We start from the raw sequence: 27,108 nt of genomic DNA, 5'->3' as shown, positions 1-27,108 counted from the left end.
GACAGAGTGTTTGTGAGGGGTGAATATGAAGTACTGACTGCCTCAGGAGGGACGGAGTGTTTGTGAGGGGAGTGTATGAGGTGCTGACTGACTCGGGAGGGACGGAGTGTTTGTGAGGGGAGTGTATGAGGTGCTGATTGACTCGGGAGGGATGGAGTGTTGGTGAGGGGAGTGTATGAGGTGCTGACTGACTCGGGAGGGACGGAGTGTTTGTGAGGGGAGTGTATGAGGTGCTGATTGACTCGGGAGGGACGGAGTGTTTGTGAGGGGAGTGTATGAGGTGCTGATTGACTCGGGAGTGACGGAGTGTTTGTGAGGGGAGTGTATGAGGTGCTGACTGACTCGGGAGGGACAGAGCGTTTGTGAGCGGAGTGTATGAAGCGCTGTCTGAATCGGGAGGGACGGAGTGTTTGTGACGGGAGTGTATGAGGCGTTGTCTGACTCGGGAGGGACAGAGTGTTTCTGAGGGGTGTGTATGGCTGTTGACAATCTCGGGAGGGACGGAGTGTTTGTGAGGGGAGTGTATGAGGTGCTGACTGACTCGGGAGGGACGGAGCGTTTGTGAGGGGAGTGTATGAGGTGCTGACTGACTCGGGAGGGACGGAGTGTTTGTGAGGGGAGTTTATGAGGTGCTGACTGACTCAGGATCGACGGAGTGTTTGTGTGGGGAGTGTATGAGGTGCTGACTGACTCACGATCGACGGAGTGTTTGTGAGGGGAGTTTATGAGGTGCTGACTGACTCGGGAGGGACGGAGTGTTTGTGATTGGAGTGTATGAGGCGTTGTCTGACTCGGGAGGAACGGAGTGTTTGTGAGGGGAGTGTATGAGGCGTTGTCTGACTCGGGAGGGACGGAGTGTTTCTGAGGGGAGTGTATGAGGTGCTGACTGACTCGGGAGGGACAGAGTGTTTGTGAGGGGAGAATATGAAGTGCTGACTGCCTCGGGAGGGACGGAGTGTTTGTGAGGGGAGTGTATGAGGTGCTGACTGACTCAGGAGGGACAATGTTTTTGTGAGGGGAGTGTTTGAGGTGTTGTCTGACTCAGGAGGGACGGATTGTTTGTGAGGTGAGTGTATGAAGTGCTGACTTACTCGGGAGGGACGGAGTGTTTGTGAGGGGAGTGTATGAGGTGCTGACTGACTCGGTAGGGACAGAGTGTTTGTGAGGGGAGTGTATGAGGTGCTGACTGAGTCAGGAGGGACGGAGTGTTTGTGTGGGGAGTGTATGATCTGCTGACTGACTCAGGAGGGACGGAGTGTTTCTGAGGGGAGTGTATGAGGTGCTGACTGAGTCAGGAGGGACGGAGTGTTTGTGCGGGGAGTGTATGAGGTGCTGACTGTCTCAGGAGGGACGTAGAGTTTGTGAGGGGAGTGTATGAGGTGCTGACTGAGTCAGGAGGGACGGAGTGTTTGTGAGGGGCGTGTATGAGGTGCTGATTGACTCGGGAGGGACGGAGTGTTTGTGAGGGGAGTGTATGAGGTGCTGACTGACTCGGGAGGGACGGAGTGTTTGTGAGGGGAGTGTATGAGGTGTTGTCTGACTCGGGAGGGACGGAGTGTTTGTGAGGGGAGTGTATGAGCTGTTGTCTTTCTCGGGAGGGACGGATTGTTTGTGAGGGTAGTGTATGAGGTGCTGACTGACTCGGGAGGGTTCGTGTGTTTGTGAGGGGAGTGTATGAGCTGTTGTCTGACTCAGGAGGGATGGATTGTTTGTGAGGGTAGTGTATGAGGTGCTGACTGACTCAGGATGGATGGAGTGTTTGTGAGGGGAGTGTATGAGGTGTTGTCTGTCTCAGGAGGGACGGAGTGTTTGTGAGGGTAGTGTATGATGCGTTGTCTGACTCGGGAGGGACGGAGTGTTTGTGTGGGGAGTGTATGAGGTGCTGACTGACTCAGGAGGGACGGAGTGTTTGTGAGGGGAGTGTATGAGGTGCTGTCTGAGTCAGGAGGGACGGAGTGTTTGTGAGGGGCGTGTATGAAGTGCTGACTGACTCAGGAGGGACGTAGTGTTTGTGAGGAGAGTGTATGAGGTGTTGTCTGACTCGGGAGGGACGGAGTGTTTGTGAGGGGAGTGTATGAGGTGCTGATTGACTCAGGAGGGACGGAGTGTTTGTGAGGGGAATGTATGAGGTGCTGACTGACTCGGGAGGGTTCGAGTGTTTGTGAGGGGAGTGGATGAGCTGTTGTCTGACTCAGGAGGGACGGATTGTTTGTGAGGGTAGTCTATGAGGTGCTGACTGACTCGGGAGGGAAGGAGTGTTTGTGAGGGGAGTGTATGAGGCGTTGACTGACTCGGGAGGGACGGAGTGTTTGTGAGGGGAGTGTATGAGGTGCTGATTGACTCGGGAGGGATGGAGTGTTGGTGAGGGGTGTGTATGAGGTGCTGACTGACTCGGGAGGGACGGAGTGTTTGTGAGGGGAGTGTATGAGGTGCTGATTGACTCGGGAGGGACGGAGTGTTTGTGAGGGGAGTGTATGAGGTGCTGATTGACTCGGGAGTGACGGAGTCTTTGTGAGGGGAGTGTATGAGGTGCTGACTGACTCGGGAGGGACAGAGCGTTTGTGAGCGGAGTGTATGAAGCGCTGTCTGACTCGGGAGGGACGGAGTGTTTGTGAGGGGAGTGTATGAGGCGTTGTCTGACTCGGGAGGGACGGAGTGTTTCTGAGGGGAGTGTATGGCTGTTGACAATCTCGGGAGGGACGGAGTGTTTGTGAGGGGAGTGTATGAAGCGCTGTCTGACTCGGGAGGGACGGAGTGTTTGTGAGGGGAGTGTATGAGGCGTTGTCTGACTCGGGAGGGACGGAGTGTTTCTGAGGGGAGTGTATGGCTGTTGACAATCTCGGGAGGGACGGAGTGTTTGTGAGGGGAGTGTATGAGGTGCTGACTGACTCGGGAGGGACGGAGTGTTTGTGAGGGGAGTGTATGAGCTGTTGTCTGACTCGGGAGGGACGGATTGTTTGTGAGGGTAGTGTATGAGGTGCTGACTGACTCGGGAGGGTTCGTGTGTTTGTGAGGGGAGTGTATGAGGTGCTGACTGACTCGGGAGGGTTCGTGTGTTTGTGAGGGGAGTGTATGAGGTGCTGACTGACTCGGGAGGGACGGAGTGTTTGTGAGGGTAGTGTATGAGGTGCTGACTGACTCGGGAGGGTTCGTGTGTTTGTGAGGGGAGTGTATGAGGTGCTGACTGACTCGGGAGGGACGGTGTGTTTGTGAGGGTAGTGTATGAGGTGCTGACTGACTCGGGAGGGTTCGTGTGTTTGTGAGGGGAGTGTATGAGCTGTTGTCTGACTCAGGAGGGATGGATTGTTTGTGTGGGTAGTGTATGAGGTGCTGACTGTCTCAGGAGGGACGTAGAGTTTGTGAGGGGAGTGTATGAGGTGCTGACTGACTCGGGAGGGACGGAGTGTTTGTCAGGGGAGTGTATGAGGTGCTGACTGAATCGGGAGGGACGGAGTGTTTGTGAGGGGAGTGTATGAGGTGCTGACTGAATCGGGAGGGACGGAGTGTTTGTGAGGGGAGTGTATGAGGTGCTGACTGAGTCAGGAGGGACGGAGTGTTTGTGAGGGGCGTGTATGAGGTGCTGATTGACTCGGGAGGGACGGAGTGTTTGTGAGGGGAGTGTATGAGGTGCTGACTGACTCGGGAGGGACGGAGTGTTTGTGAGGGGAGTGTATGAGGTGTTGTCTGACTCGGGAGGGACGGAGTGTTTGTGAGGGGAGTGTATGAGCTGTTGTCTTTCTCAGGAGGGACGGATTGTTTGTGAGGGTAGTGTATGAGGTGCTGACTGTCTCGGGAGGGTTCGTGTGTTTGTGAGGGGAGTGTATGAGCTGTTGTCTGACTCAGGAGGGATGGATTGTTTGTGAGGGTAGTGTATGAGGTGCTGACTGACTCAGGATGGATGGAGTGTTTGTGAGGGGAGTGTATGAGGTGTTGTCTGTCTCAGGAGGGACGGAGTGTTTGTGAGGGTAGTGTATGATGCTTTGTCTGACTCGGGAGGGACGGAGTGTTTGTGTGGGGAGTGTATGAGGTGCTGACTGACTCAGGAGGGACGGAGTGTTTGTGAGGGGAGTGTATGAGGTGCTGTCTGAGTCAGGAGGGATGGAGTGTTTGTGAGGGGCGTGTATGAAGTGCTGACTGACTCAGGAGGGACGTAGTGTTTGTGAGGAGAGTGTATGAGGTGTTGTCTGACTCGGGAGGGACGGAGTGTTTGTGAGGGGAGTGTATGAGGTGCTGATTGACTCAGGAGGGACGGAGTGTTTGTGAGGGGAATGTATGAGGTGCTGACTGACTCGGGAGGGTTCGAGTGTTTGTGAGGGGAGTGGATGAGCTGTTGTCTGACTCAGGAGGGACGGATTGTTTGTGAGGGTAGTCTATGAGGTGCTGACTGACTCGGGAGGGAAGGAGTGTTTGTGAGGGGAGTGTATGAGGCGTTGACTGACTCGGGAGGGACGGAGTGTTTGTGAGGGGAGTGTATGAGGTGCTGATTGACTCGGGAGGGATGGAGTGTTGGTGAGGGGTGTGTATGAGGTGCTGACTGACTCGGGAGGGACGGAGTGTTTGTGAGGGGAGTGTATGAGGTGCTGATTGACTCGGGAGGGACGGAGTGTTTGTGAGGGGAGTGTATGAGGTGCTGATTGACTCGGGAGTGACGGAGTGTTTGTGAGGGGAGTGTATGAGGTGCTGACTGACTCGGGAGGGACAGAGCGTTTGTGAGCGGAGTGTATGATGCGCTGTCTGACTCGGGAGGGACGGAGTGTTTGTGAGGGGAGTGTATGAGGCGTTGTCTGACTCGGGAGGGACGGAGTGTTTCTGAGGGGAGTGTATGGCTGTTGACAATCTCGGGAGGGACGGAGTGTTTGTGAGGGGAGTGTATGAGGTGCTGACTGACTCGGGAGGGACGGAGCGTTTGTGAGGGGAGTGTATGAGGTGCTGACTGACTCGGGAGGGACGGAGCGTTTGTGAGGGGAGTGTATGCGGTCCTGACTGACTCGGGAGTAATGGAGTGTTTGTGAGGGGAGTGTATGAGGCGTTGTCTGACTCGGGAGGGATGGAGTGTTTGTGAGGGGAGTGTATGAGGCGTTGTCTGACTCGGGAGGGACGGAGCGTTTGTGAGGGGAGTGTATGCGGTCCTGACTGACTCGGGAGTAATGGAGTGTTTGTGAGGGGAGTGTATGAGGCGTTGTCTGACTCGGCAGGGATGGAGTGTTTGTGAGGGGAGTGTATGAGGCGTTGTCTGACTCGGGAGGGACGGAGTGTTTCTGAGGGGAGTGCATGAGGTGCTGACTGACTCGGGAGGGACAGAGTGTTTGTGAGGGGAGAATATGAAGTGCTGACTGCCTCGGGAGGGACGGAGTGTTTGTGAGGGGAGTGTATGAGGTGCTGATTGACTCGGGAGGGACGGAGTGTTTGTAAGGGGAGTGTATGAGGTGCTGATTGACTCGGGAGTGACGGAGTGTTTGTGAGGGGAGTGTATGAGGTGCTGACTGACTCGGGAGGGACAGAGCGTTTGTGAGCGGAGTGTATGAAGCGCTGTCTGACTCGGGAGGGACGGAGTGTTTGTGAGTGGAGTGTATGAGGCGTTGTCTGACTCGGGAGGGACAGAGTGTTTCTGAGGGGTGTGTATGGCTGTTGACAATCTCGGGAGGGACGGAGTGTTTGTGAGGGGAGTGTATGAGGTGCTGACTGACTCGGGAGGGACGGAGTGTTTCTGAGGGGAGTGTATGAGGTGCTGACTGAGTCAGGAGGGACGGAGTGTTTGTGTGGGGAGTGTATGATCTGCTGACTGACTCAGGAGGGACGGAGTGTTTCTGAGGGGAGTGTATGAGGTGCTGACTGAGTCAGGAGGGACGGAGTGTTTGTGCGGGGAGTGTATGAGGTGCTGACTGACTCAGGAGGGACGGAGTTTTTGTGAGGTGAGTGTATGAGGTCCTGACTGACTCGGGAGTAATGGAGTGTTTGTGAGGGGAGTGTATGAGGTGCTGACTGACTCAGGAGGGACAATGTGTTTGTGAGGGGAGTGTATGACGTGTTGTCTGACTCAGGAGGGACGGAGTGTTTGTGAGGTGAGTGTATGAAGTGCTGACTGACTCAGGAGGGACGGAGTGTTTGTGAGGGGAGTGTATGAGGTGCTGACTGACTCGGGAGGGACGGAGTGTTTGTGAGGGGAGTGTATGAGGTGCTGACTGACTCGGGAGGGACGGAGTGTTTGTGATTGGAGTGTATGAGGCGTTGTCTGACTCGGGAGGGAAGGAGTGTTTGTGAGGGGAGTGTATGAGGCGTTGACTGACTCGGGAGGGACAGAGTGTTTGTGAGGGGTGAATATGAAGTGCTGACTGCCTCAGGAGGGACGGAGTGTTTGTGAGGGGAGTGTATGAGGTGCTGACTGACTCGGGAGGGACGGAGTGTTTGTGAGGGGAGTGTATGAGGTGCTGATTGACTCGGGAGGGATGGAGTGTTGGTGAGGGGAGTGTATGAGGTGCTGACTGACTCGGGAGGGACGGAGTGTTTGTGAGGGGAGTGTATGAGGTGCTGATTGACTCGGGAGGGACGGAGTGTTTGTAAGGGGAGTGTATGAGGTGCTGATTGACTCGGGAGTGACGGAGTGTTTGTGAGGGGAGTGTATGAGGTGCTGACTGACTCGGGAGGGACAGAGCGTTTGTGAGCGGAGTGTATGAAGCGCTGTCTGACTCGGGAGGGACGGAGTGTTTGTGAGTGGAGTGTATGAGGCGTTGTCTGACTCGGGAGGGACAGAGTGTTTCTGAGGGGTGTGTATGGCTGTTGACAATCTCGGGAGGGACGGAGTGTTTGTGAGGGGAGTGTATGAGGTGCTGACTGACTCGGGAGGGACGGAGCGTTTGTGAGGGGAGTGTATGAGGTGCTGACTGACTCGGGAGGGACGGAGTGTTTGTGAGGGGAGTTTATGAGGTGCTGACTGACTCAGGATCGACGGAGTGTTTGTGTGGGGAGTGTATGAGGTGCTGACTGACTCACGATCGACGGAGTGTTTGTGAGGGGAGTTTATGAGGTTCTGACTGACTCAGGAGGGACGGAGCGTTTGTGAGGGGAGTGTATGAGGTGCTGATTGACTCGGGAGGGATGGAGTGTTGGTGAGGGGTGTGTATGAGGTGCTGACTGACTCGGGAGGGACGGAGTGTTTGTGAGGGGAGTGTATGAGGTGCTGATTGACTCGGGAGGGACGGAGTGTTTGTGAGGGGAGTGTATGAGGTGCTGATTGACTCGGGAGTGACGGAGTGTTTGTGAGGGGAGTGTATGAGGTGCTGACTGACTCGGGAGGGACAGAGCGTTTGTGAGCGGAGTGTATGAAGCGCTGTCTGACTCGGGAGGGACGGAGTGTTTGTGAGGGGAGTGTATGAGGCGTTGTCTGACTCGGGAGGGACGGAGTGTTTCTGAGGGGAGTGTATGGCTGTTGACAATCTCGGGAGGGACGGAGTGTTTGTGAGGGGAGTGTATGAGGTGCTGACTGACTCGGGAGGGACGGAGCGTTTGTGAGGGGAGTGTATGAGGTGCTGATTGACTCGGGAGGGACGGAGTGTTTGTGAGGGGAGTGTATGCCGTGTTGTCTGACTCGGCAGGGATGGAGTGTTTGTGAGGGGAGTGTATGAGGCGTTGTCTGACTCGGGAGGGACGGAGTGTTTCTGAGGGGAGTGCATGAGGTGCTGACTGACTCGGGAGGGACAGAGTGTTTGTGAGGGGAGAATATGAAGTGCTGACTGCCTCGGGAGGGACGGAGTGTTTGTGAGGGGAGTGTATGAGGTGCTGACTGACTCAGGAGGGACAATGTTTTTGTGAGGGGAGTGTTTGAGGTGTTGTCTGACTCAGGAGGGACGGATTGTTTGTGAGGTGAGTGTATGAAGTCCTGACTTACTCGGGAGGGACGGAGTGTTTTTGAGGGGAGTGTATGAGGTGCTGACTGACTCGGTAGGGACAGAGTGTTTGTGAGGGGAGTGTATGAGGTGCTGACTGAGTCAGGAGGGACGGAGTGTTTGTGTGGGGAGTGTATGATCTGCTGACTGACTCAGGAGGGACGGAGTGTTTCTGAGGGGAGTGTATGAGGTGCTGACTGAGTCAGGAGGGACGGAGTGTTTGTGCGGGGAGTGTATGAGGTGCTGACTGACTCAGGAGGGACGGAGTTTTTGTGAGGTGAGTGTATGAGGTCCTGACTGACTCGGGAGTAATGGAGTGTTTGTGAGGGGAGTGTATGAGGTGCTGACTGACTCAGGAGGGACAATGTGTTTGTGAGGGGAGTGTATGACGTGTTGTCTGACTCAGGAGGGACGGAGTGTTTGTGAGGTGAGTGTATGAAGTGCTGACTGACTCAGGAGGGACGGAGTGTTTGTGAGGGGAGTGTATGAGGTGCTGACTGACTCGGGAGGGACGGAGTGTTTGTGAGGGGAGTGTATGAGGTGCTGACTGACACGGGAGGGACGGAGTGTTTGTGATTGGAGTGTATGAGGCGTTGTCTGACTCGGGAGGGAAGGAGTGTTTGTGAGGGGAGTGTATGAGGCGTTGACTGACTCGGGAGGGACAGAGTGTTTGTGAGGGGTGAATATGAAGTGCTGACTGCCTCAGGAGGGACGGAGTGTTTGTGAGGGGAGTGTATGAGGTGCTGACTGACTCGGGAGGGACGGAGTGTTTGTGAGGGGAGTGTATGAGGTGCTGATTGACTCGGGACGGATGGAGTGTTGGTGAGGGGAGTGTATGAGGTGCTGACTGACTCGGGAGGGACGGAGTCTTTGTGAGGGGAGTGTATGAGGTGCTGATTGACTCGGGAGGGACGGAGTGTTTGTGAGGGGAGTGTATGAGGTGCTGATTGACTCGGGAGTGACGGAGTGTTTGTGAGGGGAGTGTATGAGGTGCTGACTGACTCGGGAGGGACGGAGTGTTTGTGAGGGGAGTCTATGAGGTGCTGACTGACTCGGGACGGACGGAGTGTTTGTGAGGGGAGTGTATGAGGTGCTGATTGACTCGGGAGGGACGGAGTGTTTGTGAGGGGAGTGTATGAGGTGCTGACTGACTCGGGAGGGACAGAGCGTCTGTGAGCGGAGTGTATGAAGCGCTGTCTGACTCGGGAGGGACGGAGTGTTTGTGAGGGGAGTGTATGAGGCGTTGTCTGACTCGGGAGGGACGGAGTGTTTCTGAGGGGAGTGTATGGCTGTTGACAATCTCGGGAGGGACGGAGTGTTTGTGAGGGGAGTGTATGAGGTGCTGACTGACTCGGGAGGGACGGAGCGTTTGTGAGGGGAGTGTATGAGGTGCTGACTGACTCGGGAGGGACGGAGTGTTTGTGAGGGGAGTTTATGAGGTGCTGACTGACTCAGGATCGACGGAGTGTTTGTGAGGGGAGTGTATGAGGCGTTGTCTGACTCGGGAGGGACGGAGTGTTTCTGAGGGGAGTGTATGAGGTGCTGACTGACTCGGGAGGGACAGAGTGTTTGTGAGGGGAGAATATGAAGTGCTGACTGCCTCGGGAGGGACGGAGTGTTTGTGAGGGGAGTATATGAGGTGCTGACTGACTCAGGAGGGACAATGTTTTTGTGAGGGGAGTGTTTGAGGTGTCGTCTGACTCAGGAGGGACGTATTGTTTGTGAGGTGAGTGTATGAAGTGCTGACTTACTCGGGAGGGACGGAGTGTTTGTGAGGGGAGTGTATGAGGTGCTGACTGACTCGGTAGGGACAGAGTGTTTGTGAGGGGAGTGTATGAGGTGCTGACTGAGTCAGGAGGGACGGAGTGTTTGTGTGGGGAGTGTATGATCTGCTGACTGACTCAGGAGGGACGGAGTGTTTCTGAGGGGAGTGTATGAGGTGCTGACTGAGTCAGGAGGGACGGAGTGTTTGTGCGGGGAGTGTATGAGGTGCTGACTGACTCAGGAGGGACGGAGTTTTTGTGAGGTGAGTGTATGAGGTCCTGACTGACTCGGGAGTAATGGAGTGTTTGTGAGGGGAGTGTATGAGGTGCTGACTGACTCAGGAGGGACAATGTGTTTGTGAGGGGAGTGTATGACGTGTTGTCTGACTCAGGAGGGACGGAGTGTTTGTGAGGGGAGTGTATGAGGTGCTGACTGACTCGGTAGGGACGGAGTGTTTGTGATTGGAGTGTATGAGGCGTTGTCTGACTCGGGAGGGAAGGAGTGTTTGTGAGGGGAGTGTATGAGGCGTTGACTGACTCGGGAGGGACAGAGTGTTTGTGAGGGGTGAATATGAAGTGCTGACTGCCTCAGGAGGGACGGAGTGTTTGTGAGGGGAGTGTATGAGGTGCTGACTGACTCGGGAGGGACGGAGTGTTTGTGAGGGGAGTGTATGAGGTGCTGATTGACTCGGGAGGGATGGAGTGTTGGTGAGGGGAGTGTATGAGGTGCTGACTGACTCGGGAGGGACGGAGTGTTTGTGAGGGGAGTGTATGAGGTGCTGATTGACTCGGGAGGGACGGAGTGTTTGTGAGGGGAGTGTATGAGGTGCTGATTGACTCGGGAGTGACGGAGTGTTTGTGAGGGGAGTGTATGAGGTGCTGACTGACTCGGGAGGGACAGAGCGTTTGTGAGCGGAGTGTATGAAGCGCTGTCTGACTCGGGAGGGACGGAGTGGTTGTGAGGGGAGTGTATGAGGCGTTGTCTGACTCGGGAGGGACGGAGTGTTTCTGAGGGGTGTGTATGGCTGTTGACAATCTCGGGAGGGACGGAGTGTTTGTGAGGGGAGTGTATGAGGTGCTGACTGACTCGGGAGGGACGGAGCGTTTGTGAGGGGAGTGTATGAGGTGCTGACTGACTCGGGAGGGACGGAGTGTTTGTGAGGGGAGTTTATGAGGTGCTGACTGACTCAGGATCGACGGAGTGTTTGTGAGGGGAGTGTATGAGGCGTTGTCTGACTCGGGAGGGACGGAGTGTTTCTGAGGGGAGTGTATGAGGTGCTGACTGACTCGGGAGGGACAGAGTGTTTGTGAGGGGAGAATATGAAGTGCTGACTGCCTCGGGAGGGACGGAGTGTTTGTGAGGGGAGTATATGAGGTGCTGACTGACTCAGGAGGGACAATGTTTTTGTGAGGGGAGTGTTTGAGGTGTCGTCTGACTCAGGAGGGACGGATTGTTTGTGAGGTGAGTGTATGAAGTGCTGACTTACTCGGGAGGGACGGAGTGTTTGTGAGGGGAGTGTATGAGGTGCTGACTGACTCGGTAGGGACAGAGTGTTTGTGACGGGAGTGTATGAGGTGCTGACTGAGTCAGGAGGGACGGAGTGTTTGTGTGGGGAGTGTATGATCTGCTGACTGACTCAGGAGGGACGGAGTGTTTCTGAGGGGAGTGTATGAGGTGCTGACTGAGTCAGGAGGGACGGAGTGTTTGTGCGGGGAGTGTATGAGGTGCTGACTGACTCAGGAGGGACGGAGTTTTTGTGAGGTGAGTGTATGAGGTCCTGACTGACTCGGGAGTAATGGAGTGTTTGTGAGGGGAGTGTATGAGGTGCTGACTGACTCAGGAGGGACAATGTGTTTGTGAGGGGAGTGTATGAGGTGTTGTCTGACTCAGGAGGGACGGAGTGTTTGTGAGGGGAGTGTATGACGTGTTGTCTGACTCAGGAGGGACGGAGTGTTTGTGAGGGGAGTGTATGTGGTGCTGACTGACTCGGGAGGGACGGAGTGTTTGTGATTGGAGTGTATGAGGCGTTGTCTGACTCGGGAGGGAAGGAGTGTTTGTGAGGGGAGTTTATGAGGCGTTGACTGACTCGGGAGGGACAGAGTGTTTGTGAGGGGTGAATATGAAGTGCTGACTGCCTCAGGAGGGACGGTGTGTTTGTGAGGGGAGTGTATGAGGTGCTGACTGACTCGGGAGGGACGGAGTGTTTGTGAGGGGAGTGTATGAGGTGCTGATTGACTCGGGAGGGATGGAGTGTTGGTGAGGGGAGTGTATGAGGTGCTGACTGACTCGGGAGGGACGGAGTGTTTGTGAGGGGAGTGTATGAGGTGCTGATTGACTCGGGAGGGACGGAGTGTTTGTGAGGGGAGTGTATGAGGTGCTGATTGACTCGGGAGTGACGGAGTGTTTGTGAGGGGAGTGTATGAGGTGCTGACTGACTCGGGAGGGACAGAGCGTTTGTGAGCGGAGTGTATGAAGCGCTGTCTGACTCGGGAGGGACGGAGTGTTTGTGAGGGGAGTGTATGAGGCGTTGTCTGACTCGGGAGGGACGGAGTGTTTCTGAGGGGTGTGTATGGCTGTTGACAATCTCGGGAAGGACGGAGTGTTTGTGAGGGGAGTGTATGAGGTGCTGACTGACTCGGGAGGGACGGAGCGTTTGTGAGGGGAGTGTATGAGGTGCTGACTGACTCACGATCGACGGAGTGTTTGTGAGGGGAGTGTATGAGGTGTTGTCTGATTAGGGAGGGACGGAGTGTTTGTGCGGGGAGTGTATGAGGTGCTGACTGACTCAGGAGGGACGGAGTTTTTGTGAGGTGAGTGTATGAGGTCCTGACTGACTCGGGAGTAATGGAGTGTTTGTGAGGGGAGTGTATGAGGTGCTGACTGACTCAGGAGGGACAATGTGTTTGTGAGGGGAGTGTATGACGTGTTGTCTGACTCAGGAGGGGCGGAGTGTTTGTGAGGGGAGTGTATGAGGTGCTGACTGACTCGGGAGGGACGGAGTGTTTGTGATTGGAGTGTATGAGGCGTTGTCTGACTCGGGAGGGAAGGAGTGTTTGTGAGGGGAGTGTATGAGGCGTTGACTGACTCGGGAGGGACAGAGTGTTTGTGAGGGGTGAATATGAAGTGCTGACTGCCTCAGGAGGGACGGAGTGTTTGTGAGGGGAGTGTATGAGGTGCTGACTGACTCGGGAGGGACGGAGTGTTTGTGAGGGGAGTGTATGAGGTGCTGATTGACTCGGGAGGGATGGAGTGTTGGTGAGGGGAGTGTATGAGGTGCTGACTGACTCGGGAGGGACGGAGTGTTTGTGAGGGGAGTGTATGAGGTGCTGATTGACTCGGGAGGGACGGAGTGTTTGTGAGGGGAGTGTATGAGGTGCTGATTGACTCGGGAGTGACGGAGTGTTTGTGAGGGGAGTGTATGAGGTGCTGACTGACTCGGGAGGGACAGAGCGTTTGTGAGCGGAGTGTATGAAGCGCTGTCTGACTCGGGAGGGACGGAGTGTTTGTGAGGGGAGTGTATGAGGCGTTGTCTGACTCGGGAGGGACGGAGTGTTTCTGAGGGGTGTGTATGGCTGTTGACAATCTCGGGAGGGACGGAGTGTTTGTGAGGGGAGTGTATGAGGTGCTGACTGACTCGGGAGGGACGGAGCGTTTGTGAGGGGAGTGTATGAGGTGCTGACTGACTCGGGAGGGACGGAGTGTTTGTGAGGGGAGTTTATGAGGTGCTGACTGACTCAGGATCGACGGAGTGTTTGTGAGGGGAGTGTATGAGGCGTTGTCTGACTCGGGAGGGACGGAGTGTTTCTGAGGGGAGTGTATGAGGTGCTGACTGACTCGGGAGGGACAGAGTGTTTGTGAGGGGAGAATATGAAGTGCTGACTGCCTCGGGAGGGACGGAGTGTTTGTGAGGGGAGTATATGAGGTGCTGACTGACTCAGGAGGGACAATGTTTTTGTGAGGGGAGTGTTTGAGGTGTCGTCTGACTCAGGAGGGACGGATTGTTTGTGAGGTGAGTGTATGAAGTGCTGACTTACTCGGGAGGGACGGAGTGTTTGTGAGGGGAGTGTATGAGGTGCTGACTGACTCGGTAGGGACAGAGTGTTTGTGAGGGGAGTGTATGAGGTGCTGACTGAGTCAGGAGGGACGGAGTGTTTGTGTGGGGAGTGTATGATCTGCTGACTGACTCAGGAGGGACGGAGTGTTTCTGAGGGGAGTGTATGAGGTGCTGACTGAGTCAGGAGGGACGGAGTGTTTGTGCGGGGAGTGTATGAGGTGCTGACTGACTCAGGAGGGACGGAGTTTTTGTGAGGTGAGTGTATGAGGTCCTGACTGACTCGGGAGTAATGGAGTGTTTGTGAGGGGAGTGTATGAGGTGCTGACTGACTCAGGAGGGACAATGTGTTTGTGAGGGGAGTGTATGAGGTGTTGTCTGACTCAGGAGGGACGGAGTGTTTGTGAGGGGAGTGTATGACGTGTTGTCTGACTCAGGAGGGACGGAGTGTTTGTGAGGGGAGTGTATGTGGTGCTGACTGACTCGGGAGGGACGGAGTGTTTGTGATTGGAGTGTATGAGGCGTTGTCTGACTCGGGAGGGAAGGAGTGTTTGTGAGGGGAGTTTATGAGGCGTTGACTGACTCGGGAGGGACAGAGTGTTTGTGAGGGGTGAATATGAAGTGCTGACTGCCTCAGGAGGGACGGTGTGTTTGTGAGGGGAGTGTATGAGGTGCTGACTGACTCGGGAGGGACGGAGTGTTTGTGAGGGGAGTGTATGAGGTGCTGATTGACTCGGGAGGGATGGAGTGTTGGTGAGGGGAGTGTATGAGGTGCTGACTGACTCGGGAGGGACGGAGTGTTTGTGAGGGGAGTGTATGAGGTGCTGATTGACTCGGGAGGGACGGAGTGTTTGTGAGGGGAGTGTATGAGGTGCTGATTGACTCGGGAGTGACGGAGTGTTTGTGAGGGGAGTGTATGAGGTGCTGACTGACTCGGGAGGGACAGAGCGTTTGTGAGCGGAGTGTATGAAGCGCTGTCTGACTCGGGAGGGACGGAGTGTTTGTGAGGGGAGTGTATGAGGCGTTGTCTGACTCGGGAGGGACGGAGTGTTTCTGAGGGGTGTGTATGGCTGTTGACAATCTCGGGAAGGACGGAGTGTTTGTGAGGGGAGTGTATGAGGTGCTGACTGACTCGGGAGGGACGGAGCGTTTGTGAGGGGAGTGTATGAGGTGCTGACTGACTCACGATCGACGGAGTGTTTGTGAGGGGAGTTTATGAGGTGCTGACTGACTCAGGATCGATGGAGTGTTTGTGTGGGGAGTGTATGAGGTGCTGACTGACTCGGGACGGACGGAGTGTTTGTGAGGGGAGTGTATGAGGTGCTGACTGACTCAGGAGGGATGGAGTGTTTGTGAGGGGAGTGTATGAGGTGCTGACTGACTCGGGAGGGACGGAGTGTTTGTGATTGGAGTGTATGAGGCGTTGTCTGACTCGGGAGGGACGGAGTGTTTGTGAGGGGAGTGTATGAGGCGTTGTCTGACTCGGGAGGGACGGAGTGTTTCTGAGGGGAGTGTATGAGGTGCTGACTGACTCGGGAGGGACAGAGTGTTTGTGAGGGGAGAATATGAAGTGCTGACTGCCTCGGGAGGGACAGAGTGTTTGTGAGGGGAGTGTATGAGGTGCTGACTGACTCAGGAGGGACAATGTTTTTGTGAGGGGAGTGTTTGAGGTGTTGTCTGACTCAGGAGGGACGGATTGTTTGTGAGGTGAGTGTATGAAGTGCTGACTTACTCGGGAGGGACGGAGTGTTTGTGAGGGGAGTGTATGAGGTGCTGACTGACTCGGTAGGGACAGAGTGTTTGTGAGGGGAGTGTATGAGGTGCTGACTGAGTCAGGAGGGACGGAGTGTTTGTGTGGGGAGTGTATGATCTGCTGACTGACTCAGGAGGGACGGAGTGTTTCTGAGGGGAGTGTATGAGGTGCTGACTGAGTCAGGAGGGACGGAGTGTTTGTGCGGGGAGTGTATGAGGTGCTGACTGACTCAGGAGGGACGGAGTTTTTGTGAGGTGAGTGTATGAGGTCCTGACTGACTCGGGAGTAATGGAGTGTTTGTGAGGGGAGTGTATGAGGTGCTGACTGACTCAGGAGGGTCAATGTGTTTGTGAGGGGAGTGTATGACGTGTTGTCTGACTCAGGAGGGACGGAGTGTTTGTGAGGTGAGTGTATGAAGTGCTGACTGACTCAGGAGGGACGGAGTGTTTGTGAGGAGAGTGTATGAGGTGCTGACTGACTCGGGAGGGACGGAGTGTTTGTGAGGGGAGTGTATGAGTTGCTGACTGAGTCAGGAGGGACGGAATGTTTGTGAGGGGCATGTATGAGGTGCTGATTGACTCGGGAGGGACGGAGTGTTTGTGAGGGGAGTGTATGAGGTGCTGACAGACTCGGGAGGGACGGAGTGTTTGTGAGGGGAGTGTATGAGGTGTTGTCTGACTCGGGAGGGACGGAGTGTTTGTGAGGGGAGTGTATGAGCTGTTGTCTGACTCGGGAGGGACGGAGTGTTTGTGAGGGGAGTGTATGAGGTGCTGACTGACTCGGGAGGGACGGATTGTTTGTGAGGGTAGTGTATGAGGTGCTGACTGACTCGGGAGGGTTCGTGTGTTTGTGAGGGGAGTGTATGAGCTGTTGTCTGACTCAGGAGGGATGGATTGTTTGTGAGGGTAGTGTATGAGGTGCTGACTGACTCAGGATGGATGGAGTGTTTGTGAGGGGAGTGTATGAGGTGTTGTCTGACTCAGGAGGGACGGAGTGTTTGTGAGGGGAGTGTATGAGGTGCTGACTGCCTCAGGAGGGACGGAGTGTTTGTATGGGGAGTGTATGAGGTGCTGACTGACTCAGGAGGGACGGAGTGTTTGTGAGGGGTGTGTATGAGGTGCTGTCTGAGTCAGGAGGGACGGAGTGTTTGTGAGGGGCGTGTATGAAGTGCTGACTGACTCAGGAGGGACGTAGTGTTTGTGAGGGGAGTGTATGATGTGCTGACTGAGTCAGAAGGGACGGAGTGTTTGTGAGGGGCGTGTATGAGGTGCTGATTGACTCGGGAGGGACGGAGTGTTTGTGAGGGGAGTGTATGAGGTGCTGACTGACTCGGGAGGGACGGAGTGTTTGTGAGGGGAGTGTATGAGCTGTTGTCTGACTCGGGAGGGACGGATTGTTTGTGAGGGTAGTGTATGAGGTGCTGACTGACTCGGGAGGGTTCGTGTGTTTGTGAGGGGAGTGTATGAGGTGCTGACTGACTCGGGAGGGACGGAGTGTTTGTGAGGGTAGTGTATGAGGTGCTGACTGACTCGGGAGGGTTCGTGTGTTTGTGAGGGGAGTGTATGAGGTGCTGACTGACTCGGGAGGGACGGTGTGTTTGTGAGGGTAGTGTATGAGGTGCTGACTGACTCGGGAGGGTTCGTGTGTTTGTGAGGGGAGTGTATGACCTGTTGTCTGACTCAGGAGGGATGGATTGTTTGTGTGGGTAGTGTATGAGGTGCTGACTGTCTCAGGAGGGACGTAGAGTTTGTGAGGGGAGTGTATGAGGTGCTGACTGAGTCAGGAGGGACGGAGTGTTTGTGAGGGGCGTGTATGAGGTGCTGACTGACTCGGGAGGGACGGAGTGTTTGTGAGGGGAGTGTATGAGGTGCTGACTGACTCGGGAGGGACGGAGTGTTTGTGAGGGGAGTGTATGAGGTGTTGTCTGATTAGGGAGGGACGGAGTGTTTGTGAGGGGAGTGTATGAGGTGTTGTCTGATTAGGGAGGGACGGAGTGTTTGTGAGGGGAGTGTATGAGCTGTTGTCTGACTCGGGAGGGACGGATTGTTTGTGAGGGTAGTGTATGAGGTGCTGACTGACTCGGGAGGGTTCGTGTGTTTGTGAGGGGAGTGTATGAGCTGTTGTCTGACTCAGGAGGGATGGATTGTTTGTGAGGGTAGTGTATGAGGTGCTGACTGACTCAGGATGGATGGAGTGTTTGTGAGGGGAGTGTATGAGGTGTTGTCTGTCTCAGGAGGGACGGAGTGTTTGTGAGGGTAGTGTATGATGCGTTGTCTGACTCGGGAGGGACGGAGTGTTTGTGTGGGGAGTGTATGAGGTGCTGACTGACTCAGGAGGGACGGAGTGTTTGTGAGGGGAGTGTATGAGGTGCTGTCTGAGTCAGGAGGGACGGAGTGTTTGTGAGGTGCGTGTATGAAGTGCTGACTGACTCAGGAGGGACGTAGTGTTTGTGAGGAGAGTGTATGAGGCGTTGTCTGACTCGGGAGGGACGGAGTGTTTCTGAGGGGAGTGTATGAGGTGCTGACTGACTCGGGAGGGACAGAGTGTTTGTGAGGGGAGAATATGAAGTGCTGACTGCCTCGGGAGGGACAGAGTGTTTGTGAGGGGAGTGTATGAGGTGCTGACTGACTCAGGAGGGACAATGTTTTTGTGAGGGGAGTGTTTGAGGTGTTGTCTGACTCAGGAGGGACGGATTGTTTGTGAGGTGAGTGTATGAAGTGCTGACTTACTCGGGAGGGACGGAGTGTTTGTGAGGGGAGTGTATGAGGTGCTGACTGACTCGGTAGGGACAGAGTGTTTGTGAGGGGAGTGTATGAGGTGCTGACTGAGTCAGGAGGGACGGAGTGTTTGTGTGGGGAGTGTATGATCTGCTGACTGACTCAGGAGGGACGGAGTGTTTCTGAGGGGAGTGTATGAGGTGCTGACTGAGTCAGGAGGGACGGAGTGTTTGTGCGGGGAGTGTATGAGGTGCTGACTGACTCAGGAGGGACGGAGTTTTTGTGAGGTGAGTGTATGAGGTCCTGACTGACTCGGGAGTAATGGAGTGTTTGTGAGGGGAGTGTATGAGGTGCTGACTGACTCAGGAGGGTCAATGTGTTTGTGAGGGGAGTGTATGACGTGTTGTCTGACTCAGGAGGGACGGAGTGTTTGTGAGGTGAGTGTATGAAGTGCTGACTGACTCAGGAGGGACGGAGTGTTTGTGAGGGGAGTGTATGAGGTGCTGACTGACTCGAGAGGGACGGAGTGTTTGTGAGGGGAGTGTATGAGTTGCTGACTGAGTCAGGAGGGACGGAATGTTTGTGAGGGGCATGTATGAGGTGCTGATTGACTCGGGAGGGACGGAGTGTTTGTGAGGGGAGTGTATGAGGTGCTGACAGACTCGGGAGGGACGGAGTGTTTGTGAGGGGAGTGTATGAGGTGTTGTCTGACTCGGGAGGGACGGAGTGTTTGTGAGGGGAGTGTATGAGCTGTTGTCTGACTCGGGATGGACGGATTGTTTTGTGAGGGTAGTGTATGAGGTGCTGACTGACTCGGGAGGGTTCGTGTGTTTGTGAGGGGAGTGTATGAGCTGTTGTCTGACTCAGGAGGGATGGATTGTTTGTGCGGGTAGTGTATGAGGTGCTGACTGACTCAGGATGGATGGAGTGTTTGTGAGGGGAGTGTATGAGGTGTTGTCTGACTCAGGAGGGACGGAGTGTTTGTGAGGGGAGTGTATGAGGTGCTGACTGCCTCAGGAGGGACGGAGTGTTTGTATGGGGAGTGTATGAGGTGCTGACTGACTCAGGAGGGACGGAGTGTTTGTGAGGGGTGTGTATGAGGTGCTGTCTGAGTCAGGAGGGACGGAGTGTTTGTGAGGGGCGTGTATGAAGTGCTGACTGACTCAGGAGGGACGTAGTGTTTGTGAGGGGAGTGTATGATGTGCTGACTGAGTCAGAAGGGACGGAGTGTTTGTGAGGGGCGTGTATGAGGTGCTGATTGACTCGGGAGGGACGGAGTGTTTGTGAGGGGAGTGTATGAGGTGCTGACTGACTCGGGAGGGACGGAGTGTTTGTGAGGGGAGTGTATGAGCTGTTGTCTGACTCGGGAGGGACGGATTGTTTGTGAGGGTAGTGTATGAGGTGCTGACTGACTCGGGAGGGTTCGTGTGTTTGTGAGGGGAGTGTATGAGGTGCTGACTGACTCGGGAGGGACGGAGTGTTTGTGAGGGTAGTGTATGAGGTGCTGACTGACTCGGGAGGGTTCGTGTGTTTGTGAGGGGAGTGTATGAGGTGCTGACTGACTCGGGAGGGACGGTGTGTTTGTGAGGGTAGTGTATGAGGTGCTGACTGACTCGGGAGGGTTCGTGTGTTTGTGAGGGGAGTGTATGAGCTGTTGTCTGACTCAGGAGGGATGGATTGTTTGTGTGGGTAGTGTATGAGGTGCTGACTGTCTCAGGAGGGACGTAGAGTTTGTGAGGGGAGTGTATGAGGTGCTGACTGAGTCAGAAGGGACGGAGTGTTTGTGAGGGGCGTGTATGAGGTGCTGATTGACTCGGGAGGGACGGAGTGTTTGTGAGGGGAGTGTATGAGGTGCTGACTGACTCGGGAGGGACGGAGTGTTTGTGAGGGGAGTGTATGAGGTGTTGTCTGATTAGGGAGGGACGGAGTGTTTGTGAGGGGAGTGTATGAGGTGTTGTCTGATTAGGGAGGGACGGAGTGTTTGTGAGGGGAGTGTATGAGCTGTTGTCTGACTCGGGAGGGACGGATTGTTTGTGAGGGTAGTGTATGAGGTGCTGACTGACTCGGGAGGGTTCGTGTGTTTGTGAGGGGAGTGTATGAGCTGTTGTCTGACTCAGGAGGGATGGATTGTTTGTGAGGGTAGTGTATGAGGTGCTGACTGACTCAGGATGGATGGAGTGTTTGTGAGGGGAGTGTATGAGGTGTTGTCTGTCTCAGGAGGGACGGAGTGTTTGTGAGGGTAGTGTATGATGCGTTGTCTGACTCGGGAGGGACGGAGTGTTTGTGTGGGGAGTGTATGAGGTGCTGACTGACTCAGGAGGGACGGAGTGTTTGTGAGGGGAGTGTATGAGGTGCTGTCTGAGTCAGGAGGGACGGAGTGTTTGTGAGGTGCGTGTATGAAGTGCTGACTGACTCAGGAGGGACGTAGTGTTTGTGAGGAGAGTGTATGAGGTGTTGTCTGACTCGGGAGGGACGGAGTGTTTGTGAGGGGAGTGTATGAGGTGCTGATTGACTCAGGAGGGACGGAGTGTTTGTGAGGGGAATGTATGAGGTGCTGACTGACTCGGGAGGGTTCGAGTGTTTGTGAGGGGAGTGGATGAGCTGTTGTCTGACTCAGGAGGGACGGATTGTTTGTGAGGGTAGTCTATGAGGTGCTGACTGACTCGGGAGGGAAGGAGTGTTTGTGAGGGGAGTGTATGAGGTGTTGTCTGATTAGGGAGGGACGGAGTGTTTGTGAGGGGAGTGTATGAGGTGCTGACTGACTCAGGAGGGATGGAATGTTTGTGAGGGGAGTGTATGAGGTGTTGTCTGTCTCAGGAGGGACGGAGTGTTTGTGAGGGGAGTGTATGAGCCGTTGTCTGACTCGGGAGGGACAGAGTGTTTGTGAGGGGAATGTATGAGGCGTTGTCTGACTCGGGAGGGATGGAGTGTTTGTGAGGGGAGTGTATGAGGTGTTGTCTGACTCGGGAGGGACGGAGTGTTTGTGAGGGGAGTGTATGAGGCATTGTCTGACTCGGGAGGGATGGAGTGTTTGTGAGGGGAGTGTATGAGGTGCTGACTGACTCGGGAGGGATGGAGTGTTTGTGAGGGGAGTGTATGAGGCGTTGTCTGACTTGGGAGGGACGGAGTGTTTCTGAGGGGAGTGTATGAGGTGCTGACTGACTCGGGAGGGACAGAGTGTTTGTGAAGGGAGTGTATGAGTTGCTGACTGACTCGGGAGGGTTCGAGTGTTTGTGAGGGGAGTGGATGAGCTGTTGTCTGACTCGGGAGGGACGGAGTGTTTCTGAGGGGAGTGTATGAGGTGCTGACTGACTCGGGAGGGACGTAGTGTTTGTGAGGAGAGTGTATGAGGTGTTGTCTGACTCGGGAGGGACGGAGTGTTTGTGAGGGGAGTGTATGAGGTGCTGATTGACTCAGGAGGGACGGAGTGTTTGTGAGGGGAATGTATGAGGTGCTGACTGACTCGGGAGGGTTCGAGTGTTTGTGAGGGGAGTGGATGAGCTGTTGTCTGACTCAGGAGGGACGGATTGTTTGTGAGGGTAGTCTATGAGGTGCTGACTGACTCAGGATGGATGGAGTGTTTGTGAGGGGAGTGTATGAGGTGTTGTCTGATTAGGGAGGGACGGAGTGTTTGTGAGGGGAGTGTATGAGGTGCTGACTGACTCAGGAGGGATGGAATGTTTGTGAGGGGAGTGTATGAGGTGTTGTCTGTCTCAGGAGGGACGGAGTGTTTGTGAGGGGAGTGTATGAGCCGTTGTCTGACTCGGGAGGGACAGAGTGTTTGTGAGGGGAATGTATGAGGCGTTGTCTGACTCGGGAGGGATGGAGTGTTTGTGAGGGGAGTGTATGAGGTGTTGTCTGACTCGGGAGGGACGGAGTGTTTGTGAGGGGAGTGTATGAGGCATTGTCTGACTCGGGAGGGATGGAGTGTTTGTGAGGGGAGTGTATGAGGTGCTGACTGACTCGGGAGGGATGGAGTGTTTGTGAGGGGAGTGTATGAGGCGTTGTCTGACTTGGGAGGGACGGAGTGTTTCTGAGGGGAGTGTATGAGGTGCTGACTGACTCGGGAGGGACAGAGTGTTTGTGAAGGGAGTGTATGAGTTGCTGACTGACTCGGGAGGGTTCGAGTGTTTGTGAGGGGAGTGGATGAGCTGTTGTCTGACTCGGGAGGGACGGAGTGTTTCTGAGGGGAGTGTATGAGGTGCTGACTGACTCAGGAGGGACGGAGTGTTTGTGAGGGGAGTGTATGAGGCGTTGTCTGACTCGGGAGGGACGGATTGTTTGTGAGGGGAGTGTATGAGGCGTTGTCTGACTCGGGAGGGTTCGAGTGTTTGTGAGGGGAGTGTATGAGGTGTTGTCTGTCTCGGGAGGGATGGAGTGTTTGTGAGGGGAGTGTATGAGGTGCTGACTGACTCGGGAGGGTTCGAGTGTTTGTGAGGGGAGTGTATGAGGTGCTGACTGACTCGGGAGGGTTCGAGTGTTTGTGAGGGGAGTGTATGAGGCGTTGTCTGACTCGGGAGGGTTCGAGTGTTTGTGAGGGGAGTGTATGAGGTGCTGACTGACTCGGGAGGGTTCGAGTGTTTGTGAGGGGAGTGTATGAGGTGTTGTCTGTCTCGGGAGGGATGGAGTGTTTGTGAGGGGAGTGTATGAGGTGCTGACTGACTCAGGAGGGACGGAGTGTTTGTGAGGGGAGTGTATGAGGCGTTGTCTGACTCGGGAGGGACGGATTGTTTGTGAGGGGAGTGTACTGGAAGGTTGTTGGAGCCTCACTTACCCAGGCAAGAGGGAGTGTCCCATCACACTCTTGACTTTGTAGCTGAGGGAAAGACTCGAGTGAGGACAGTCATCTGCTGTGAGATATACAAAATGATCAGAGGTGTATGTCAGGTGACCCTCACCCCCACGGGGCTAAGACCCGAACTTAGAGGTCATCGATTTGGGAGAATGGTGAAGAATGTAAGGGGAACATCTTCAGTTTGAGGCCGGAACCAGCGGCCACTGGAAGTGACGGTTCTGGGTTCAGTTGTCCGTTTGGATTGGGACGTGGATGGGAGAGGGATGGAGGGATATGGTTTGGAACCTGGCTGGGGAGAACAGACTAGATGGGCCGAAAGGACTGTTTATGTGCTGTAGTTTTCAATGGCCTTCTGACACCTCACCTTTGATCGGCTGACACTGCTGACGATGTGAGATGTGGCCGGGAGGTGGTGCAGAATGGCTTCTCAGCCATTGAACGTCAGAAAGTTCGACCCTCTTCTGGGAGACTGATCCACCTACGTGGAATGTGGTCCAAACCCCACTGCAGAGGGTTGGGCTGCTTGGTTACATGACAGCAGGGCTCAGCCAGAGGTCCAGAGACTCTGGAAAGAACTGAGGTCATTACAAAGACCATCACAGCCTTCAGTGGCAGTGGCAACGTAGGGCTGGGCTTTGATTTGAGGTGGCCACACCTATTTAATAAACAAATCTATCTTTCTATCCTCCCTCTCTCTCTCTCTCTCTATCTATCTCTCTGTCTCTCTCTCTCTCTCTGTCTCTGTCTCTCTCTGTCTCTGTCTCTCTCTCCCTCTCTCTCTCCGTCTCCCTCTCTCTCTCTCTCTCTCTCACTCTCTCTCTCTCCGTCTCCCTCTCCCTCTTTCTCTCTCTCCGTCTCCCTCTCTCTCTCTCACTGTCTCTCTCTCTCTCTCTCCCCCTCTCTCTCTCCGTCTCTCTCTCCCTCTCTCTCTCCCCCTCTCTCTCTCCGTCTCTCTCTCTCTCCCTCTCCCTCTCTCTCTCTCTCGCTCTCTCCCTCTCCCTCTCTCTCTCTCTCACTCTGTCTCTCTCACTCTCTCTCTCCGTCTCCCTCTCTCTCTCTCTCTCGCTCTCTCCCTCTCTCTCTCCGTCTCCCTCTCTCTCTCTCTCTCGCTCTCTCCCTCTCTCTCTCACTCTGTCTCTCTCTCTCCGTCTCCCTCTCTCTCTCTCACTCTGTCTCTCTCTCTCGCTCTCTCCCTCTCTCTCTCTCTCTCTCTCTCTCTCTCTCTCTCTCTCTCTCTCTCTGACTCTGTCTCCCTCTCTCCCTCTCCCTCTCATGTGGTTACATCAGAGTCTGCGATGGATGGAGCTGGTGCATTGAGAGCAGGTCGGTAATTTCTTGTGCGGTAGTCATGTTGGGGAGAGGCACTACTCAAGGAGGGGCTGGGGGCATTCCTCAAACAGCAGAATACAATTCCCTCCGCCCTCCTGCAAGGCTCAACAGTGGACTACACCTGTCACTTCTTGGGCTGAAGGCTGTGGTCTGCTCTGCCATTCCATCATGGCTGATTAATTATTCCTCCTCTCCATTGCATTTGACGCCCTTACTAATCTGGAACCTATCAACCTCCGCTTTAAATATACCCGATAGCCTGAACTCCACAGCCATCTGTGGCAATGAATTCCACAGATTCACCACCCTCTGGCTAAAGAAATTCCTCCTCATCGCTGTTCTAAAGGGACGTCCTTGTATTCGGAGGCCGTGACCTCTGGTCCTAGACTCCTGCACAATAAGAAACATTTTCTCCACATCCATTCTATCTTGGCCTTTCAATATTTGATGATTCAATGAGATGCCCCCCTCATTCTTCTAAACTCCAGAGAATACAAGCCCAGAGCCATCAGAAATGCGCCTGACCCCACAGGAAGCGTCAAGAGACACTGTTTCAAAGAGGGGGGAGCGAGGGGTGGGCAATCTCCCCAGGGTGATGAGGGGCAGAGCTCACCACTAAAAGCCTACACTGCCCTGCCACGTCGTCCCCAACAGCACCACAGTGACCGCGCTTCGGGGCAGACCTGTCACCGGAGTTTGGGTGCAACTGGTGGGGGGGGGGGGGTTGTCTATGGGCCGGGGTATCCTGGTGCCCTGTAGGCACTATACAAATGCACATCGGTGTAGGTTGAGGGGTGGTGGGTGGGGATATCGAGGAGGTGGTGGGTGGGGATTTCGAGGGGGGAGATTAGTGGAGGGGAGGTGAGGGGTGGGGCTCAGTGGAGGGGAGGGGAGGGATAGTAGGTGGGGATATCGAGGGGGGAGATTAGTGGAGGGGAGGGGAGGGGAGGGATAGTAGTTGGGGATATCGAGGGGGGAGATTAGTGGAGGGGAGGGGAGGGGAGGGATAGTAGTTGGGGATATCGAGGGGGGAGATTAGTGGAGGGGAGGTGAGGGGTGGCGGGTGGGGATTTCAAGGGGGTGGGGCTCGGCGGAGGGGTGGTGGGCAGATCAGAGGGTCCTGAGAGCCAGAGGAGTTGGCAGGGTTGGGTGGAGGTGAAGAGCTCGCATGCTTCCTTGCAGCTTGAATGGCGTGTCACAGGAGGAGCCATGCAGGACCAGGTGGGTGGGGGAGCCCCCAGTGGGGTGGGTTACCAAATCTACTCCGGAAGGACGGAGCAGAGACACCCTGTCGCTCCACTCCGCAGACAACATGGCGTCAGTGACTGTGTCCGACTGCCCGAGAGGAGCCTCTCGCAGCCGGGTAACTCTCTGCACCTGAGTCCGCCCACCTCTCCGCAAGGCCCGTGTCCACCTGCTGCCCTCGGCCACGGGCCTGGGGTCACTCCGGCCCTCCTCACTTGTCCACTAGGGTGGACCGACCTCCGGCTTGGCCCCTGACCCTTACCGGAGGGTCCGCCGCGTTGTGCTTTCGTCCCGGTGAAGGTTTTCTCGCCCACCGGCGGAGGGCAGCCGGGGCCCCTGACACAGCCCCCCATCATCGTCCCGGAGAGGAGCAGTCCCGTCTCCCGGTGGAGGAGCCTCCCGAGGCCCAGGCTGCCCGCCAACCTGGCGTCAGGGATCCCGACACGGGCGCTCTTCAGAGTTCCCTACCGGAGTGTTGGTCTTCGTGGAGGTGGGAAGGGGGCGGCCCAGCCTCTCTCCAGCTGACCACCCCTGCACCCTACAGGGTGGTGTAAATGTAGACAAATATAATGACCAACAGGTTGAGGACGGTCCCACTGATACCCAGCATCGCCAGAACCCTCTCCTCTTTGTCCTCATCCTCGTCGTCAGGCGGCCGAACAACGCGGGTTTCTTCAATGTGCTCAACGATGACCATCGTTCCCGGTTTCCTAATCCAGACTCGCAGATCCGGGAAAAGATGAAGAGAGTGAAGAAATGCAGATCTGAGGCTCTGCATTAGAGGGAAAAGAGGAATATCGGAATCAGTTTTATTGTCATTAACTTTAGTCATGAAATTTGTTGTTTTGTGGCAGCAGTACAGTGCAAGACGTAAAATATTATAAATTACATTGAGAAATTATATACATTTATACACACCAGTTTATCAGGTGCACCTGTACACCTGCTCGTTAATGCAAATACCCAATCAGCCAATCACGTGGCAGCAACTCAATGCATAAAAGCATGCAGACATGGTCAAGAAGTTCAGTTGTTGTTCAGACCAAACATCAGAATGGGGAAGGAATGTGATCTAAGTGACTTTGACTGTGGAATGATTGTTGGTGCCAGATGGGGTGGTTTGAGTATTTTGTAAACTGCTGATCTCCTGGGCTTTTCACACACAACGGTCTCTACAGCTTACAGAGAATGGTGTGAAAAACAAGAAGAAATCCAGTGAGCGGCAGTTCTGTGGGTGAGGGCACCTCGTTAACGAGAGAGGTCAGTGGAGAATGACCAGACTGCTTCAAGCCGACTGGAAGGCAAGCATAGCGAGCGTTCATTGTGTCGTGGACAGTTCAGAAATCCGATGGCAGAGGGGACAAAGTTATTCCTAAAACAGTCCGTGTGTGTCTTCAGGCTCCTCTACATCTCTCTGATGGTAGCAGAATAGGTTGGGACTTTATTCCTTGCAGCGCAGGAGAATGAGGGCAGATTTGAGGGAGGTATACAAGATTTTGAGGGATATAGATAGGTAAGTGAAAGTAGGCCTTTTCCTCTGAGGTTGGGCAATGAGAGGTCATGGGTTAAGA

At 54.9% G+C, this 27,108-nt stretch overlaps 1 protein-coding gene across 3 annotated transcripts in view; it reads right to left on the bottom strand.

Moving 5' to 3' along the window:
* Nucleotides 1–27,108, bottom strand: part of LOC140719017 (uncharacterized) — a 160,341-nt gene that overhangs the window by 122,650 nt on the left and 10,583 nt on the right. For 2 of the 3 annotated variants that reach the window (XR_012096846.1, XR_012096848.1), the window contains one exon: nucleotides 25,684–26,309. Coding sequence is in view for 1 of the 3 variants with exons in the window: in XM_073033349.1 (XP_072889450.1) it covers nucleotides 25,800–25,893 (94 nt within the window). In the remaining 2 variants the exon portion in view is untranslated. Of the gene's footprint in view, nucleotides 1–25,683; nucleotides 26,310–27,108 lie in introns of those variants that run through there. The other variant, XM_073033349.1, reaches the window with a different exon arrangement.

The sequence above is a fragment of the Hemitrygon akajei genome, chromosome 2 (genome assembly GCF_048418815.1).
Source record: "Hemitrygon akajei chromosome 2, sHemAka1.3, whole genome shotgun sequence".
NCBI classification, from domain to species: Eukaryota; Metazoa; Chordata; class Chondrichthyes; order Myliobatiformes; family Dasyatidae; genus Hemitrygon; species Hemitrygon akajei.
Note: the sequence above shows the minus strand (reverse complement) of the source record. Positions and strands in the feature narration are given on the sequence as shown.